General features: G+C 46.7%; 1 protein-coding gene across 2 annotated transcripts in view; it reads left to right on the top strand.

The window, feature by feature from the left end:
- Positions 1–5,312, top strand: part of apip (APAF1 interacting protein) — a 34,728-nt gene extending 29,416 nt beyond the window's left edge. Inside the window, exons 7-8 of one of the 2 annotated variants that reach the window (XM_056278628.1) lie at positions 407–574; positions 4,375–5,312. In XM_056278628.1, the coding sequence (XP_056134603.1) occupies positions 407–574; positions 4,375–4,474 (268 nt within the window). In that variant the 3' untranslated portion in view covers positions 4,475–5,312. Of the gene's footprint in view, positions 1–406; positions 575–1,078; positions 1,658–4,374 lie in introns of those variants that run through there. The other variant, XM_056278627.1, reaches the window with a different exon arrangement.
- The last annotated feature ends 15,877 nt before the right edge of the window (positions 5,313–21,189 follow it).

Genomic DNA, 21,189 nt, shown 5'->3' with positions numbered 1-21,189 from the left:
AAGTTGATTAAGGGTCCCTAAAGCCATTTTTTATCTGCCATTTCCTTTGTCCCCTAGTTTATCTGTTCTTAGTCTCAAATGGCTTTACAATCGTATATTCCACTAATTTGCCTTTGGGACAAATTTGTGTTTTTGACTTGACTTAAACACCAGACTTGTGTTTTTTTTTTTTTTTAATTTAGTGAGATGGGACATGTTACAACATTATTCAGTGTAAGAGCTAGTTATGTATGGTTGGTAAAAGACGATGAGTTCTGTGCTTGCTTCAAAGCATGCTTTTTTATCATATAGAGGATGATCCCTCCCACATTATTGTTAACCTAATTCTTACTGAGGGTGGAGTTGCATGTTTTCTGTTTTTATGTTTTACTAACATCATATTCATGTTTTTTTTTTTAACAAACAGGTATGACGACACCCTGGTAGTGCCTATCATTGAGAACACCCCAGAGGAGCGAGACTTGAAGGAGCGGATGGCACGGGCCATGGAGAAGTACCCTGAGTCGTGTGCAGTCTTGGTCCGCCGCCACGGTGTCTATGTATGGGGAGAGTCATGGGAGAAAGCCAAGACCATGTAAGCGTTTGCCTCCAATACTAGTACCATAAAAAGACCATCCATCTGGAGAACCACAAGTTTTCCTAGTTGGGTGGTTGATCTGTGGGTCTATGGTGAGCCAAGCAACAGTGATAAAAAAAAGAGGGAAAAAAATGGGGTGGGGCCAGGGTCACTGGTTCATTTCTGGTCTGTTGTCCCCCTACTCACAATCTATTGGTCCACTTCTTTTTTTTTTTATTTCCATTCCTTTGATCTTCTAGCATACTTTCTGTTTTTGTGTACTTAGTAGTAATGCGCTGGTCGGGGTTTTTTAATGCCCGCACCCACCCGACCCGACCTGTTATGCGAGCCACACTGCCCGACCCGTTGAAATATGCATTAATTAACCATCCCAACCCGACCTGAACCGCAAACCTCCAAATTTAGCCTAGGCTACAGCAAAGTGAGCAATGTTGTACCACTTTGTTTTTTGTTTTTTTTATAAATTTATTTCTGATTTTTCCCTTTTTTCCCCCAATTTAGTGGCCAATCGATCCCTACTTTAATTCAAACACCCACCCTCGTACTGCATGCGTTCGCCAACTGCATCTCTCCGGCCGGCAGTCTCGAAGGAGACAGCCTCCCCACTTTCGTGACAAGGCGACTCCAGGCCGAACCACTGTTTTTTCCGACACACACAGACGCATTCACGTGACGAACACAAGCCGACTCCACCCCCCTCCCGAAGACAGCGTTGCCAATGATTGCTGCTTCATCGAGTCCGGCCATAGTCGGATCTGATGAGACCGGGGCGCGAACCCTAGTCCCCAGTGGGCAACTGCATCGACACAAAGCCAATGCTTAGACCGCTACACCACCGCGGACTGGCTAGAGGTACCACTTCGTTTTTGAGTGGTTTGCCCAGCATAATACACTGATTGGAAGGCATAGCCTATTGTATTTTAGCCTAATAGCGTCTGGGTCTAGGCTACTAAATAAACAGACCAATTGTTCAAAAACAGTATTCTTTATTGTTGAACAGCAGCAAAACAAGTAAGCCTTCATTGAAGACATGAACTCTTTCTATTGTTGGATAGCAACAAAACAATCATTGAAAGTTGAATCCAGATGAACTGATTCAACTTTCTGTGATTTCCTTACCTGGATTATTGAGCAGGCATAAAGACAGCAGCAAAACAAGTAACTCTTCATTAAAGACATGAATGCTGTCTCTCTATTTCTCACTCACACACACAAACACACACACACAAAAGCTTCTTCTTTATGACTGAAAAGAGTTTTGGTGGTGTAAACAAAAGCTGCGGGAAAAAACCTCATAGGTGAAGCCTCAGCACTCTAAAACACATGCATTGACCAAAACCAAAATTGCAAATTGATGATAAAGCTCTGTGTGTGTGTTTGAGAGAGAGAGAGAGAGAGAGAGAGAGAGAGAGAGAGAGAGGAAGAGAGAGGAAGAGAGAGAGAGAGAGAGAGAGAGAGAGGAAGAGAGAGAGGAAGAGACAGTGGACTAGTAATGCACAGCCCAGGGGTGAGCAATCTTACCCAGAAAGGGCCGGCGTGGGTGAAGGTTTTTGTTCCAACCAAACAGTTACACACCTGATCCCACCAAACAACCAGTAGTCTTTGCTGAGGAACTTGATTAGGAGAGACAGGTGTGTAACTGCTTGGTTGGAACAAAGACCTGCACCCACACCGGCCCTTTCTGTATAAGATTGCCCACCCCCTAGCCTATTGCACGCAGTGTTTCTGTAAGTTATTTATAACGTACTCAGAATGCTGCTTTGTCACTTTTTGACCCTAGAATATAATAAAACCCCACTTAACACTGATGCAGTTATGTCTCCTAATGGCAATTAATAAGCCTTTTCACTTGACCTAACCTTCAATAAGTGTGGTGAAAATATTAGTGTAGACCACAAAAAGTTATTTGGGGCTCCTTTGGCCGAACGCCTCAAATTAATTAATTTATTTGGTCACACTAAAGTTAACGGTTAATATAGTAAATATCAGCTCTGCTCACATTAAAGTGTAAAAGAATGATTTTGCTGACTATAATAAAAACAAACTGAAAGAGTAGAAAAGGATGATTTGTTGAAATGTTTACCTTCTAAACAAAGTATATCAGCCTATTCTAAAAAGGCTGGAATAATTAAAAAGATTATATAAGATGTGCTCTGGTGTTGCTTTGTTTTACATGCATTTGCATTATGAGGAGCCTTGGTCAAAAATCATTGCCTTTCATTTTATGTTTGTTTTTGGATATATTTTTTTCCAGTCGTCCCTCCGCTAATACACTTTTAGGACCTTGTTTATCTACACTATATGTACAAAAGTATTGGGACACACCTCTTGATCATTGAATTCAGGTGTTTCATTCAGACCCATTACCACAGGTGTATAAAATCAAGCAGCTAGCCATGCAGTCTGCATTTACAAACATTTGTGAAAGAATGGGTCATTCTGAAGAGCTCAGTGAATTCAAGCATGGTATTGTCATAGGATGCCACCTTTGCAATAAGTCAGTTCATGAAATTTCTTCCCTGCTAGATATTCCACGGTCAACAGTAAGTGGTATTATTGAAAAGTGCAAGCATTTACTCACACAGTAGGGTCAACGAGTGCTGAGGTGCATAGTGCGTAAAAGTCGTCAACGCTCTGTTGACTCAATAACTGCAGAGCTCCAAACTTCCTCTGGCATTAACATCAGCACAAAAACTGTGCACCGGGAGCTTCATGGAATGGGTTTCCATGGCCAAGCAGCTGCATGCAAGCCTTACATCACCAAGTACAATGCCAAGCGTCGGATGGAGTGGTGTAAAGCATGCTGCCACTGGCAGTGGAAATGTGTTCTGTGGAGCGATAAATCATACTTCTCTGTCTGGCAGTTTGATGGATGAGTCTGGGTTTGGCAAATACCAGAAGAACGTTACCTGCCGGACTGCATTGTGCCAACTGTAAAGTTTGGTGGAGGAGGGATAATGGTATGGGGTTGTTTTTCAGGGGTTGGGCCAGGCCTCTTAGTTCCAGTGAAGGGAAATCTTAATGCTTCAGCATACCAAGACATTTTGGACAATTCTATGCTTCCAACTTTGTGGGAACAGTTTGGGGAGGGCCGTTTTCTGTTCCAGCATGACTGCCCCAGTGCACAAAGCAAGGTCCATTAAGACATGGTTTGGGTGAGTTTGGTGTGGAAGAACTTGACTGGCCTGCACAGAGTCCTGACCTCAACCTCATCGAACACCTTTGGGATGAACTAGAACAGAGATTGCGAGCCAGGTCTTCTCGTCCAACATCAGTGCCTGACCTCACAAATGCTATTCTGGTTGAATGGGTAAAAATTCCCACAGACACACTCCAAAATCTTGTGGAAGGCCTTCCCAGAAGAGTTATAGCTGCAAAGGGGGGACCAACTCCATAATAATGCCTATGGATTTCGAATCTACTACTGCTACTTTCGGCTGCTCCCATTAGGGGTCACCACAGCGGATTTAGATTTAGAATGGGATGTCATAAAAGCTCCTGTAGATGTAATGGTCAGGTGTCCCAATACTTTTGTACATATAGTGTATCTACCTGACTGTACAGTCTATCTGTGCTTTTTAAGGTGAGTTATTGGAAATATTTCACACGCCTTGTGATGGCCTGGCGGCCTGTCCAGAGTGTCTCCCTGCCTGCTGCCCAACGATTGCTGGGATAGGCTCCAGCATCCCTGTGACCCTGAGAGCAGGATAAGCGGTTTGGATAATGGATGGATGGACACATGAAATATTGTTTCTTTCATGAAATGCATTACTACTGTGTTCTCTGTAATTCTCAAGGTGCGAGTGCTACGACTACCTATTTGACATCGCTGTACAGATGAAGCAGTGTGGATTGGATCCTTCAGCCTCCCCCACAGAAGAAAAACGGATTGTGTGACCTTCACTGCTGCCCATCAGAGACATTTTGTTGCAAAAGTGTTATTGGAATTAATTTAGGGGAACTCAGAATACTAATTTGCCTTTCATACTCGTTCAAAACTCTTGGCACATAACAATAAGAGCAGATTCAGTCTTGGAGGAGATTTTATCAGTGACTGTATGCCAGAAGCACCTTGAGGAAGGTGTGTGTGGGGGGTAACCATGAGTGAAGGGTTGTCCCACCAATGTCCTAAGATTCACATGCCCTGCTATTCACCTATGAATAAACCGAATCCAGCTCTCTGTGTATGTCATGCATGAACCAGGTGCACATCCTACCGGATCTACTATGCAGCCTCCTTTGGTTTGATAACTAAAAATCGATGCAATGCAAACAATGTCGATCATAAGATGTTAATTAAAGATCCTTTTTATTATTACCCAAGGTTTTTGCCATCCTCAAAAGACGTGTTTTTGTTCCTATATTTGCTCGTTCGCAGTGGAAGAGTCGAGCTTTTTTAGATGTTTTGCCAGTCGTTTGAAAGATGACCTCACCATGCTTGGCTATGCCCGTCGTATTTTGTGAACCATTTCTAAGTTCTTTGTAATAAAACATTTAAGTCAGATCCATTTCTGTTAAGTTTAGTTTCTGCTTGAGCAGAGTTGGAATGCTAAAATTAACAATTAATACAATGAACAGCTCTGCTCACATATAAGCTGGTTTCTCTTGTTTAATTTGACTTTCTCAAAAGTCAAAATGTGCAATTACATGTTTTCATTCGTGCATGATTTTTTTTTCCTGAAAGGCAGAAAGAGTGGCTTTTTTGTGGAAGCTATTAAACTTTCCATTATTTTGAAAGTGCAGAAAGTTCTGTCGTTTTTGTTGATCAGAAAATGTACTACATACAATGTATTGCCATATCTAGGAAGACTGAGTGAACTTTCTTAACACCCTTTTTTCTTAAATGTGATCTTAAACTCACGTGACCTCCACTTTAATCAGATTGTATTTCAGAAACATTGCATCCACAAAACCATTCTACAATGTAGGAGAGTATTGTCAATCGAACTGGAAGGATTATTTCCAGTAAAAACTCTCCCTTGTATAGCCGAAACGGACTCCCGCGGTTCACACCCTTATCCTTTCATTCTTTCACCAGGCTGAAGAATGAGCCGCTGGCATCACAGACCGTGCCTGTACATCTCTCCACGGCATGCTCCAGTCTCCTGCATACTCATCTACCATGAAAGCAGGAGTTATTCTTCTTTTAACAAGCTCCCTCTGTTGCCATATCCCTTTTCCTCCTCCAGTGTGTTCGCTCAGATACAGCGCAGTCAAATACGCCACGGGGTTCTTTGAAGAACCAAAGAAAACCCTTCTTTCTTGCTGAACTAATACTGCAAAGCTTTCCCGATTGTCTGCCTTCTAAGGGATTTTTCTGCTTGTAAATTCCCTTGTAAATGTCTGGTCAACATAAGCCCCACTACATGAAAATAATGTTGTAGATCATTATTAGCACACAATCATTTGGTTTTAAAGGACTACACAAAATGATGGTGTGCTTTGACTGAGAAACTAACAGAAACAAAATATTTGAAAGCTATTTCAGAGAAAAGAGGTAACATTCTAGTCCGACTGATAATGACTAGCCTGAACAAAATGAAAAAAAATTATGAATGAAAAATGCAATAATGTTAAAGATTTTATTCAGTTACTGTTCAAATGAAGTAAATTGAAATAAATCCAGTAGGCACTTCAATGACCGGGGATACAGATATGCCAAAATGCAGTCAGGTCAAGACCATACTGGCAATTAGAAATTATTTGCTTGTGCAAAGTAACAATTTCATCGAAGGTCCAGTTGGCTGGTCTCAGACTATTGCATTGTCTTAGAAGCTAGATGTGGAGGGTGCGGAGCTGGTTTGGTTGTGGCCTGCGGCTGTGAGGCTGTTTCACTGCCAAATTCTCTAGAATGACGAGGCGGTTTGTGGTGAGGAAATGAACAATAAATGCTCTGGGAACAGCTCTGGCAAACTTCCTTGTCGTCAACATGCCAATTGCACGTTATGTGAAAATTTGAGACATCATTGGTGTTGTGTTATGCTGTAAAACTGCACATTTTAGAACAGACTTTCATTGTCGTTATAGTCATGCTGTGTAATGAGCAACTTGATATGCAACACCTGACAGGTGGATGGGTTATTTTGGAAAAGGAGACGTGTTCTGTTGTGTATCTACAGGATAACTGAATTATACAACGATCAACGTGTATATTGGTCTTCCTCTTTTATTAGCTAGACCGTAGTAACATTACAAAACGACTGTGTTAAGCAGGCACGAAAACACGAGTGACCCTCTTGCTCTGTCTTCTTCCAAGGGCGCACACCAGAGTGGCGCACTTACATTTATACAACATACACAACCAATAGACATCAAGGGTCAGAGGTCAAACATAAAATACATATTACTGCAAATAAAAAAATTTGCTTTCGTGTGTATCTCCATACACTACACTCCTCCCCTGAAATCTGAACCCAGTACATTTACAGTACAACAACATTTCATGTTTTTTAATTTTATTTTTTTTTACATCTTTTCAACATTGCATTGTTATAAGAACAACTGGGTTCTCACAGATTTAATCTATCAGGCGGCTTCACATGCCACTGCGGCCTCTGGACACCCTCTGCAACTGAGGAGGGAGCAGTTTCACTGGATCCTTGCTGCACAACCCTCTCAGTGGATTCTGGAATGTTTACAGGCATTGCTACGCATGCATGTGATACATTTGGAACAACCCTCAGATCATCATGAGATTAATCTGACACATTACAGTTCTCAATATCAGCATTGATCATTTGATTGACATGTCTCTTGTACACCTTTCCATACACTTTCACAAGATATGTGACAGGACTAAGTGCCTTTACAATGCACCCAGGCACCTATTTAACACCTTCCCCTCCCCTGTGGTTTCGAACCAACACCTTCTGTTTTGGTAGGAAGTGGCTGACTTGTGCCAACTTGTCTGCTTGCATGGACTGTTGACTGTCCTGTCTCTGTTGCATGGACTCTGTGAAATTAGGTTTGGTGAGCGACAACCTGGTTTTGAATTGATGTCTGAGAAACAATTCTGCGGGTGTTTTCCCTGTAGTATGTGGTGTACTCCTTTAACAGAATAGGAAATTGTGTATGCAGTGCTGCAACGCCATATTGCTACTCTTTCCCTTTTCAAGAGCTGTTTTCAGGTTCTGCACCAAACGCTCTGCAGCCCCATTAGAAGCTGGGTGGTAAGGAGAACTCTTAATGTGTTTCACCCCATTGTTTTTCAGGAATGTTTCAAACTCAGCAGATACAAATTGTGGTCCATGATCAGACACAAGTTCATCTGGAAGACCCCAAGTGGCAAAGTATCCCCTCAAAACTTCTATGGTCTTTTCGGATGTAGTGCTACTCATCAAAGCTACTTCTGGCCAACGTGAATAGCTATCATTGACCACTAGGAAGTTGAACTTTCCCTTCTGAGCGTAATCTATGTGTATCCTCTGCCAAGGACGGTTAGGCCAGCTCCAATTGTGAACAGGAGCTGTGGCAGGTTGGTGTCTGTTTAACTGGCATGTCTGGCAACTGTTTATCAGTGACTCTATGTCAGAATCAAGGTTTGGCCACCAAAAGTGACTATGGGCTAATGCCTTCATCTTTACCATTCCCTGGTGATTTTCATGCAATTCACGTAGCATCTGTGGTCCTAACACCTCTGGTATGATTACCCGGAAACCCCACATCACACAGTCAGATACAACAGTCAGTTCAGTGTTTCTTATGAAGTATGACCTTAACTCATCTTCATTCAAATGCTTTGGCCAACCATTCAGTGTGAAGTGCTTCTTTCTCTGTAGTACTGCATCAGTCTTTGTCTGTTTTGCAATCTCTTGTGAGGACACTGGCACTTTATTCAAGAATGAGACCCTAAACACAGAACTATAATCTGAGTCTGCCTCTTGAGTCTGTAGTGGTAACCGCGATAATGCATCCGCATTTGCATGTTGTAAGGATGGTTTGTAACGTATGTCATACTGGTATGCTGCTAAAATTAATGACCACCTCTGCAGCCTAGCTGCTGCCAATGTAGGCACTCCAGTCTTGGACCCTAGTATCTTTAGGAGTGGTTTGTGGTCTGCAAGAAGAGTAAACTTTCATCCATACAGATAGTCATTAAACATGGTCACCCCAAAGATGATACTAAGTGCTTCTTTCTCTATCTGAGAATAGTTTACTTCTGTTTTAGTGAGTGTCCTAGACACGTAGGCTATAGGTTTCTCACTGTTGTCTTGAAACTGATGTGAAATCACAGCACCTATGCCGTAAGGCGAAGCATCACATGCCAAAATTACAGGCAGTTTAGGATCATAATGTGTAAGCACTGGCACGGCTACAAGTTGTGCTTTAGTACGCTCAAATGCCTCTAGACATTTTCTTGTCCAATGTTGGAGCTCAGTCATAGGCTTAATCTCGCTGGACAGGTTTGGTATAAATTTGCCATAGTAATTGAGCATGGCTAAGTACGACCTCAATTCTGTCACATTTTTCGGCACAGGAGCTTTATCAATAGCCTCAGTTCTCTCTTTAATTGGGCGCACACCCTCGGCATCAATTACATGCCCGAGGTAGGCCACACTGTTCTGAAAGAAGGCACATTTCTCTTTGTTAAGCCTAAGCCCATGTTCTTCCAGTCTCTGTAACACTTGTTTAAGATTGCGCAGATGTGTGGTGGTATCTGTTCCTGTTATCAAAATATCGTCTAAGTAGCATACCACGCCATCAAGCCCTTGTAATACTTCATCCATAGTGCGCTGGAAAATAGTGGACGCGCTAGCGACCCCATATGGCAAGCGGTTGCATACATAGAGACCTCTGTGCGTATTGATGGTGAGAAACGGCTTACTTTTCTCATCCATGTCGAGCTGAGTGTAGGACTGCATCAAGTCAAGTTTAGTGAAATGCTTTCCACCTGCTAAAGTGGAGAATAAATCCTGCGGTTTTGGAAGTAGGTACTGATCTACATCAAGCCACTGATTTACCGTCACCTTATGATCTCCGCAAATGCGCACTGATCCATCTTTTTTCGGAATGCACACTAGCCGCGCAGCCCATTCACTATGCTGCACAGGAGAGATAAGTCCCTGTTGTTCGAGTTCGATTAACTTTTTATCCACGGCTTCATGCAGTGCATAAGACACTGGCCTCGTTTTGCAAAATTTTGGTATAGCATCCGGTGCTACACGCAAGGACGCAGTGGCGCCTTTTGCACGGCCTAGCTCTGCGCTGAAAACTGTTCTGTGCTCTGAGCACATTTGCTCCTCTGGGTCGTTGGAGATGCGGCAACGCGATTCACTTTTGACCAATCTAAGTTGAGCACTCGAATCCAATCACGCCCCATCAGCACCGGTGCTTTACCACGGGCCACTAGCAAGGGCAGCTGTAAATGCTGCTTCCCACATTGCACATTCATAGGATTTTACCCAACAAAGCTAACGGTTGGTCTGTGTATGTTCTCAATGTAACGTCACATGAATGCAATTTCGACCCTTACAGTTTCGATTTGTACAGGCTCTCTGAGATAACTGACATTGCTGCCCCGGTATCTACCTCCATGTACATCCTAACACCACAGCATTTTACCATCACCTTGTAAGGTTTCACATACTCACACTCAGTCTTTACTGAATACAGTCTCATATCCGTTCGCTGTTAAGAATCAGTCCCTGAGTCCGGTTCGCGAGTTGCGTCTGCTTGGTCCACAAAGTTCACCTCCGGGTCGCCTTTGGTCCAAGGCGGGCGGGCAGACGAATGTCCAACAGACCGCATCCCTTGGTCCCTACCGGCATCGGTGCGCTTGTTCCGACAGGCTCGCTCCAGATGTCCGTTCTTTCCACATCCGCGACACTGGAAGTCTTTGAAGCGACAGCTCCCCGGTCCGTGTCCTTTCCCGAGGCACCTGTAGCAGGCCTGGTGGCTGTCGCTGACCTCCCTCTGGTTCCGCGCAGTCCTGGGCTCTCGGTGTCTCTGCACTCCGACATGATCCGCTCGCATATGCACAGATGACTGTCCCTTCTGCATGCTTTCTAATCCAGAAGTCGTGCATTCGGAATTGTTCGTTAATTCCACCATTTTTTGCCATGTTAATTCCTCGCCAATGGCGGCATTCAGTAACTTTGGACGCAGCTCTTTGTTAGCTGTCCCACACACGAGCTGATCTCGGAGCTGCTCCTCGAGGCTCGCGCCAAAATTGCATGTAGAAGCTAATCCTTTCAAGCTAGCAATGTAACCAGCAAAAGTTTCTCCAGACTGTTGTCGACGGCTTCTAAAAGCAAATCTTTCCGCCAATACGTTCTTCGTTGGCGTGTAAAAATCCCGCAACGTCTGTAGCAAGGTTGCAAAAAGCAACTTCACTTAACTTTTTCGGTGATATCAAGTCCTTTAGCAAGGCAAAATTCTTCGGTCCAACCATGGACAAAAATACGGCTCTTCTCCTTTCTTGCTCAGTTTTGTTAGCAGACAAGAATTGCGTAAGCCTTTCTTCAGAGTTGTCGAAGGTTTCTGCCGTTTCGTCGAACTGCAGTCATATATCTGTACTATACAGTGCTCGCGTACGTTAGCTGCTAAGCTGCTAGCGTTGTTAAAAAAATTAACGGTCAAGACGGGAACAATCCGTTACACATGAAAATAAAGAGGAAAACCCCATCCTCGTCACCAAAACTTGTCGTGTATCTACAGGATAACTGAATTATACAACGATCAAGGTGTATCTTGGTCTTGAAGTGGTTATGGGGATACATAATTCCCCTTATTGAGCTAGTAGGAACGTTAGTTTACAGCTGCTGTTTTCTCGGTTCGGGTTTGCAGTGACACACTTCCGCTGCGCGGGTTTTTGTTGTTGTTATGGTGGAAGGAATAAATGGTGCACGTTGTGTAGCCGAAAGAGAAAGCTGTCACGACTCCTGCTTGAGCTCCTCTACACTGGTGACCCCGACGTTTGTCTCTTGGTAGTTATCAGAGACAATCTTTCGAACGAACATGGTTGACGAAATCAACGCGGTTTCTCTCAAATTGCCAGAGTTCTGGCAGTCGTCGACAACGACATGGTTCGCCCAGGCGGAAGCGCAGTTTGCTATCCGCAAAATAACGGATGACAATACTAAATACTACTACGTGGTATCGGCGCTCGGGTGTTCGACTGCAACTAGAGTGGTGAGTCTCCTTACAAATCCTCCGGCGGCAGACAAATACAGGGGCTCAAAGATCAACTCTTGAAGATTTTTGAACTTTCCGACGCCGAGAGGGCCCACCGTCTCTTTTCTCTGCAAGGCTTGGGTGACAGCAGGCCATCCGAGCTCATGGACAAAATGCTGAATCTGCTGGGACCGGCGCACACACCTGATTTCCTCTTTGTCCAACTGTTTCTGCGACAACTGCCTGCTCAGGTGCGGACCGCTTTGGCTAACACCAGCATTACCCATTGCCGCAAGCTAGCTGAAGAAGCTGACAAGTTCTTCCTGGCCAGCCAACAGCAGCACTGCGCGTCTGCGCTCACCCCTGCCCACCCCAACACGCCATCACCTGGTGACTCAATGGTGGTCGGCCTGTGCTTTTACCATGCAAAGTTCGGGGCCAGGGTGAAAAAGTGCAACTCCCCGTGCAATTTCAGCTCGTCGGGAAACGCCAAGGCCGGCGCTCACTAGTGGCCATGGGCGTCGGCGTGGAGGACAACAGGCTACTTTTCCTGCAAGACTCCATCTCGGGGCGGCGTTTCCTATGCGACACTGGGGCGCAGAGGAGTGTCGTACCTGCATCGAGTGTGGACGCCCTGTCTGGCGCTCACGGCCCTCCCATGGAAGCTGCTAACGGCAGCTCTATCCGTACATACGGCACGAGGCACATTGACATGTGTTTTAACGGACAGCGGTTCAGCTGGGATTTTGTCACCGCTGACGTGGCATTTCCCCTCCTCGGTGCAGATTTCCTTTGTGCTCATGGGCTGCTGGTGGACGTTAGAAATCGACGCTCGATTGACGCCGTCACCCTCGCTTCACACGCGTGCGCACTCAGCGATACAGGCTCCGTTAGGCTGTCCAGCATGCTCTCCAACGAAGACGTGTTTCTCCATCTTCTCTCTGAGTTCCCTGACCTCACTCAGCCCACATTCTCGTCATCTACGACCAAACATGGGGTTGAGCACCACATCGTCACCACTGGCCCGCCGGTGCACGCCCGAGCTCGGCGCCTCGACCCGACCAAACTCTCTGTCGCCAAGGCGGAGTTTGAGAACATGGAGCGCCTCGGCATCATCCGCCGCTCCAGCAGCCCGTGGGCTTCGCCCCTCCACATAGTGCCTAAGCCTGGCGGTGGGTGGCGTCCATGTGGTGACTACCGTCGGCTCAATGACGCAACAACACCGGACCGCTACCCGGTCCCTCACATCCAAGATTTCTCCGTCCACCTGACTGGGAAAGTGATCTTTGCCAAGGTGGACCTCGTCCGTGAATACCACCAGGTGCCGTCCATCCCGCTGATGTCCCCAAAACGGCTGTGACAACTCCATTCGGACTGTTCGAGTTCCTGCGCATGCCGTTTGGGCTCAAGAACGCCGCGCAGTCCTTCCAACGCCTCGTGGACTCAGTGTTGCGGGACCTGCCTTTCCTCTTTGTGTACCTGGATGCCGTCCTGGTCGCTAGCACCTCCGTGTCCGAGCACTTGTCCCACCTCAGAGCCCTTTTCGAGAGGCTCAGCCTGCACGGGTTGATAGTTAACCCGGCCAAATGCCAGTTTGGTCTGAGCACCATCGACTTCCTGGGCCACCGGGTCACCAAGGACGGGGCGGCCCCCCTTCCAGCTAAGGTGGAGGCCGTCGCAGACTTTCCACGCCCACACACGGCCCAGTCCCTCCGGGAATTCATTGGCATGGTGTCCTTCTACCACCGGTTCATCCCCCGGGCTGCCAATCTCCTCCGCCGCCTATATGAGGTTCTGAAGGGCACAGCCCCCAAACACGCCGTGGACTGGTCTGCAGAGAGGGACGAGGCTTTTAAGGTTGTGAAGGCCGCCCTGGCTGACGCGGCGATGCTGGCACACCCTGTGTCTGTAGCGCCCATCGCCATCACGACAGATGCTTCGGACTACGCTGTCGGCGCGGTTTACGAGCAGTAGGTGAGCGGCGCGTGGCAGCCGCTTGCCTTCTTCAGCCGGCAGTTGAACCTAAGAGAGCGCAAATACAACACCTTTGATCGTGAGCTGCTTGGCCTTTTCCTCGCTGTTAGGCACTTTCGTTTCCTACTGGCGGGCCGTCAGTTCACGGCTTTCGTCGATCACAAACCGCTGCTGTTCGCGATGGCCAAGGTGGCAGAGCCGTGGTCAGCCCGCCAGCAGCAGTTGGCCTACATCTCAGAGTTTACCACCGACGTGAGGCATGTCGCTGGGAAGTCCAACCCGGTCGCCGACTGTCTCTCCCGGGCCATCGCTGGTGCCGCCCACTTGGGACTCGACTACAGCCAGATGGCGGCTGACAAGGCCGGCGACCCAGGAGTGCAGGCATGCAGGAACGCCGTGACAAGGCTGCAGTTGGAGGATGTGGCTTTCGACGACGCCGGCGCCACGCTCATGTGCGACGTCTCCACGGGTCAGCCCCGACCCGTCGTTCCGACTGCTTGGAGGCGGCGGGTCTTCGACACAATCCATGGGCTGTCTCACCCTGGCAGAAAGCCTTCACAGATGTTGGTGGCGGCAAAGTTTGTCTGGCATGGACTCAAAAAGGATGTGAGGGACTGGGCTGAAACCTGTGTGGAGTGCAAACGCTCCAAAGTGCTCCGGCACGTCAAAGCGCCCCTGATACCTTTCACGGTACTTGAGAGGAGGTTCGACCACGTGAATGTGGACCTGGTAGGCCCCCTACCCCCCTCCCGTGGTTTCACATACCTGCTCACCATGGTCGACAGGACCACGCGATGGCCAGAGGCCGTCCCGCTTTCGTCCACGACAGCGCCTGAGGTTGCCCGAGCGTTCATCGGAACCTGGGTCGCCCGCTTTGGCACCCATCTGACCTCTCCTCGGACAGAGGGCCGCAATTCATGTCAGCGCTCTGGGAGGAGATCGCCGCGGGTTTAGGGGTGAGGCTCCATCGCACCACAGCGTATCACCCTCAAGCGAATGGATTGGTCGAGAGGTTCCATCGCTCGATGAAGGCCGCATTGCGGGCTACCCTCAAGGACGACCGCTGGGTCGACAAACTGCCTTGGGTCGTCATGCTTGGGCTCAGGACGACCCCCAAGGAGGACCTCCAGTCCTCATCCGCCGAACTGGTCTACGGACAGCCACTTCGGGTCCCGGGGGATTTCCTTCCCACCGCCACCTGCTCCCTTGTCCGCCCGCTGCCAACGGACTGCGCTGCAGGAGGAAGCCAGGGCTTTTTCACCGGTCCCCACTTCTCAGCATGGCGGCTCTCAGTCCTATGTCCCCACGGAGCTGCGGTCAGCGGAATAGGTTTTCATCCATCACGACGCGCACCGCGGTCCCCTGCGGCCACCCTACTACGGCCCATTTCGGGTACGGGACACTGGAGATAAGCACTTTGTGGTGGAGGTTGGCAGCAGGCTGGAGCAGGTTTCTGCGGACCGCCTCAAGCCTGCTCACCTGGACTTAGACCGCCCTGTTGGTCTTGCCCCCTCCCCCTGCTTCCCCAGCCCCTCCCTTTCCCTGGTCCAGCTGTGAGGACTCTGCTGCTTTGCCTGCGGTTAACCAGACCCCAGCTCCTGTTCAGCGGAGCCGTTGGGGCAGAGAGATCCGCCCCCCTCGCCACACTGACTTTTCGTATTAAGGCGAATTCTGGGGGGACGTGTGTAGTGGTTATGGGGATACATAATTCCCCTTATTGAGCTAGTAGGAACATTGGTTTACAGCTGCTGTTTTCTCAGTTCGGGTTTGCAGTGATACACTTCCGCTGCGCGGGTTTTTGTTGTTGTTGTAATGGTGGAAGGAATAAATGGTGCACGTTGTGTAGCCGAAAGAGAAAGTTGTCACGACTCCTGCTTGAGCTCCTCTACAGTCTTCATCTTTTATTTACTAGACCGTAGTAACATTACAAAACGACTGTGTTACGCGGGCACCAAAACACATGAATGACCCTCTTGCTCTGTCTTCTTCCAAAGGGCGCGCACCATTCTGGTGCGCGTACATTTATACAACATACACAACCAATAGACATTGAGGGTCAGAGGTCAAACATAAAATACATATTACTGCAAATAAAAACATTTGCTTTCGTGTGTATCTCCATACACTGCTACGTGTTCACTAACAGGTACATTTGTTCACAAAATAAGAAAGATATATAACCCCTTTAACCCCTTTGTGTGCATGGGAAAATTATGGGCTCTTTAATGTCAGCTCACCGGACCAAAACATTATATGTTAGGGTTATATGTATATAAAAGACCTGTGAGAGTTATGTGATGTTGAACGAAATGGCAGATGTTTTACACACTCTTTACCTAAAAATGCTTGTTGAAAATAGTTGACAAATGTCAACAAACCCTGAATTTTGTGTAGAGACTGTTTTACACACACACACACACACACACACACACACACACACACACACACACACACACACACACACACACACACACACACACACACACACACACACACTCAATCTTGAGAGGAATCCAGCTTGATCAAATAATCAGACTTGATAACGACCAAGCTAACAAACAAGATGGTCTCAGATTTCTGCAGGCCATCCTTGCAAACTCACCACTCTCCTCTGGCCCCATCTATAGTCAAATACCTGTTGATGGGTCGTTTTCACCCCTCACTTTCTCTTCTAACTCATACAAAGGAAGTTTGAGTATTGCCATGTTGTTAAGCTAAACTACATTAATTAATTAATTAATTAAAAAATATATATGCAATTTTATCATCTGCAATGTCTTAGTAACGAATTATATTTAATGTATTCTATATTATGTCATCTTTTTTGACAGTATGACCCACTTAAAATGAAGTCTTGCTAATCAATTGGGGTTAATGAGTCATTTTAAATGATACCAGGCCAGGGTCATGTTTAGACTAAATGAAGCTAGTTTAATGAATAGATTCTACTGGAAGTATTTCGACATTGTAGCATCAACGCCGGTTATGTGTGACCCTTGTGCGAAAGTTCAAGAAGGAAGCTCGTTTCATTCAAAAGGTCACATTCATTGATAAAAATTTCCAGGCGTCACCATCGTTTCGCTTTCCATCGCCTCTGCTTTCCCCACGCTGTCAAAGTCTGACTGACACTGCCAAAGCCCCAAGCCTCTGTCACTAACTTGTTGCATCATCACAGCTAACCAATCACCTTCCTGTCCGCCCTTGACTAATCCAATCAACCGTCGCATGTATTGCCAATGGGCCGATCGCTCTCTGTTCATGGGACTTTACGTAGCGTGCCCCCCCCCCCCATCACCGCCTCAATAAAGCCTTCATTCGGTCCAGGGTACCCATGTCCAGGGTCTCAACCACCAGCAGCGTCTAGACTCCGGGGTATCCTATCTCCTTTACCTTAAGTCGCGTTCTACGGGAGCGTTTCAACTGGGTCGTCTACCGCCGAAATTAAAATCTCAAATTCGATGTAGCCTATTTGAATACATAATTAATCATGTTGCTATTCTCAATATGATCTCTCCTTACTGAACCGAAAGTTATTCCGTCTCTTCCCGCCGACGCAAATTAATGGGCGAAGCCAGAAACGTGTCTCTTCCTGCCCTCAAAAGTATGTTTCTGTAAAAGCATAACGTTGAAGTCCTGAAGGCCTACAAGGCTGGTGTGACACTCGAGCCGCACCCCAAAGCCATCAGACAGATCTCTCTCTCTCCAGCCAGCAACAAGCTACCACACGTTCTCACCTCGACCACCTGTGAAAAGTTATCCCCGCGCAGGAACAGCGATCCACAAGGCACGCGCCGTTGAACGACCTCCTCGTCGTCGCCCCCCGCCTCCTCCTCAGCTCAACCCAGTTAATTGTGTTCATGGGCCCGAACTCAAGTTCAGCCGTCACTGCCAGAAGTCCACCAGACTTCTACAACGACTCTTCTGCCACCTGGTGCCGTACTTCTCAGCTCAATACACATCCATTGAGATCAGTCGGTGTGCCCCCCCCCCTTCTTAGATGAAACTCGCCCATGGATTGGAAAAACTATTGCCGTTAAGTTTTAACTGGCAAAAAGAGCAGGGTTATCCTATTCCTCCCTGCTGTCTAGTCTGCCTCGTTTAACAGCTCAAACACTGCAGCTACCGACTGCCAGTGATTAATTAATGCGCGGGTCATACTTGATGTCGTTAGCCTCATATTTCTAATGTCTGCTCATCCGTAAATTCCTGCATTACCCAATCATTCCCCCCCTATTCACTTGTTATATTCTGCCGTTCATTTTTCCGTTTTTTATTTTCTCAATTTATTATTTATTTGTATTATTTCCAATGTCATTATCCATCCATCCATTCCATCCATTAACCAGACCGCTCCTCCTGCTCTCAGGGTCGCGGGGATGCTGGAGCCTATCCCAGCAGTCGTTTATACTACGTCATGTAAATTACTCATTTAGATATAATCGCGATTCATGTGCGTTAGTATGCGTTTGACTCGATAAACTCCTGATTATGGGATTGATCATTCAGACCCGAGTGAAATATAGTTAAAGTCCTGTAAAGGAGGTGGTGCCACCAGTACCTCTGCGACTCCGAGGCACACGCACGACTTTACATAGTAGACGTACGCACAGGCACGTAGCTACCGTCTCCCTCCATGGGGGGCTGGAGCAGCGGCACGACACAGCGCGGCGAGGCGGTGCCTCGTAACTTTAACTCTAAATTCAAATCAGTCATCTCCCTCGTGGTCTCGTCTAAGTTCACACGTTCACCGAGACTATGGCATTCATTAATAAAGCATACAATAAAGAGGACTGTTGAGTACCACATTTATTTTTAAAATATATAGAGGACAGAAACTTACATGAACTTGTCTGTGAATGAGAACATTCACAGACATGTGAATCATGTTTCATCATGATGTCTCATCAATTCATGTCTCATCATTTCATGAACTTGTACACAACGGTAACCTCAAAACAGTAAGAATGTCCGCATCACTAGTTCGTCAATATTTGCATTTCAAAATACAGCTGTCTTCGGGAAGTGTTAACCAATGTATTGCTATTCTCTGCACCATCGCGCTTTAGTTCTCATTGTTTCGCCTGTATATAGTCAATCCTTGTCTGAAGATTGTTGTGTTGTAGTGTTGTTATTCTATGTTAAGTACACCGAGAGAGCCACGAAACCGGAGTCAGATTCCATCCATCCATTCATCCATTATCCAAACAGCTCTTTCCTGCTCTCAGGGTGGCGGGGATGCTGGAGCCTATCCCAGCAGTCACTGGGCGGTAGGCGGGGAGATACCATCGACAGGCCGCCAGGTATCACAGGGCTGACACGCACGCACGCACGCACACGCACACACACACACACACACACACACACACACACACACACACACACTCAAATGAACTCATCCACAAAATATACAATAACACACAATCACAACAGATATTATGGTATATGCAATGTATTATTATTATTATTATTATTGGCACTGTAAATGTCCACCTACATGGCCAATAAATATGATTTTGATTCTTATATTTGAATCTAAAAAAAATGTGTGTATGTGAGGGGGGGCGCCCATAAGGGTGGGGGGGCATGGAGGCTAGCAATAATATGATAATGGCAATACTTGCCATTAAGTGGGAACTGGTTAAACAGATAGACTTTAAAGACCCTGAGAGCAGGATGAGCGGTTTGGATAATGGATGGATGGATAAAGGACTTTGCATCCAGTAAGACGAGGGAGATGGCTGTATAAGAGGTAAAGATGAAGCCATACACTCACTGGCCACTTTATTAGGTACACCTTGCTAGTACCGGGTTGGACCCCCTTTTGCCTTCAGAACTGCCTTAATCCTTCGTGGCATAGATTCAACAAGGTACTGGAAACATTCCTCAGAGAGTTTGGTCCATATTGACATGATAGCATCATGCAGTTGCTGCAGATTTGTCGGCTGCACATCCATGATGCGAATCTCCCGGTCCACCACATCCCAAAGTCGCTCTATTGGATTGAGATCTGGTGACTGTGGAGGCCATTTGAGTACAGTGAACTCATTGTCATGTTCAAGAAACCAGTCTGAGATGATTCGAGCTTTATGACATGGCGCGTTATCCTGCTGGAAGTGGCCATCAGAAGATGAGAACACTGTGGTCATAAAGGGATGGACATGGTCAGCAACAATACTCAGGTAGGCTGTGGCGTTGACACAATGCTCAATTGGTACTAAGGGGCCCAAAGTGTGCCAAGAAAATATCCCCCACACCATTACACCACCACCACCACCCTGAACCATTGATACAAGGCAGGATTGATCCATGCTTTCATGTTGTTGACGCCAAATTCTGACCCTACCATCCGAATGTCGCAGCAGAAATCGAGACTTATCAGACCAGGCAACGTTTTTCCAATCTTCTGTTGTCCAATTTTGGTGAGCCTGTGCGAATTGTAGCCTCAGTTTCCTGTTCTTAGCTGACAGGAGTGGCACCCGGTGTGGTCTTCTGCTGCTGTAGCCCATCTGCCTCAAGGTTCGACGTGTTGTGCGTTCAGAGATGCTCTTCTGCATACCTCGGTTGTAATGAGTGGTTATTTGAGTTACTGTTGCCTTTCTATCAGCTCGAACCAGTCTGGCCATTCTCCTCTGACCTCTGGCATCAACAAGGCATTTTCGCCCACAGAACTGCCGCTCACTGGATATTTTCTCTTTTTCGGACCATTCTCTGTAAACCCTAGAGATGGTTGTGCGTGAAAATCCCAGTAGATCAGCAGTTTCTGAAATACTCAGACCTGGCACCAACAACCATGCCACGTTCAAAGTCACTTAAATCACCTTTCTTCCCCATTCTGATGCTCGGTTTGAACTGCAGCAGATCGTCTTGACCATGTCTATATGCCTAAATGCATTGAGTTGCTGCCATGTGATTGGCTGATTAGAAATTTGTGTTAACGAGCAGTTGGACAGGTGTGCCTAATAAAGTGGCCGGTGAGTGTAAGTTAAGACATAGCAAGCAGATTGCCAAGCTATTTCATTTTCATATGGATTCTGATGCTGAAAACGATATAATAAAAAGGCATATAAACACATTTTGAAATAAATGTCTTTATGCCTTCTCAATAATCCAGATAAGGGAATCACAGAAAGTTGAATCAGTTCATTTGGACACAACGTTTATTGAGAGAAACGTTTCATCATCATCTAAGTGACCTCTTCAGTCTCAACTGACTGCAGGTATCCCCACCCTTATAAACAGTACAGTGGCATATCGTCCGAAAACAACAATCGGCGTTTGTCAAAGCCAGAAAGACGCCCAAACAGTGCACCAGCTGATCGAAGAGAGGAGAAGGACAACCGCTGTCTAAGCGTAAACCAGGGTGTCTGGGCTCAGCCTTAGAGATAGGGTGAGGAGTTCAGACATCAGGAGGGAGCTCGGAGTAGAATCGCTGCTCCTTCGCGTCGAAAGGAGCAAGTTGAGGTGGTTTGGGCATCTGATTAGGAAACCTTTGGAGGTTTTCCGGGCACGGCCAACTGAGAGGAGAC

The sequence above is a fragment of the Lampris incognitus genome, chromosome 4 (assembly GCF_029633865.1).
Source record: "Lampris incognitus isolate fLamInc1 chromosome 4, fLamInc1.hap2, whole genome shotgun sequence".
NCBI classification, from domain to species: domain Eukaryota; kingdom Metazoa; phylum Chordata; class Actinopteri; order Lampriformes; family Lampridae; genus Lampris; species Lampris incognitus.
This window is presented reverse-complemented; position numbering and strand designations above follow the sequence as displayed.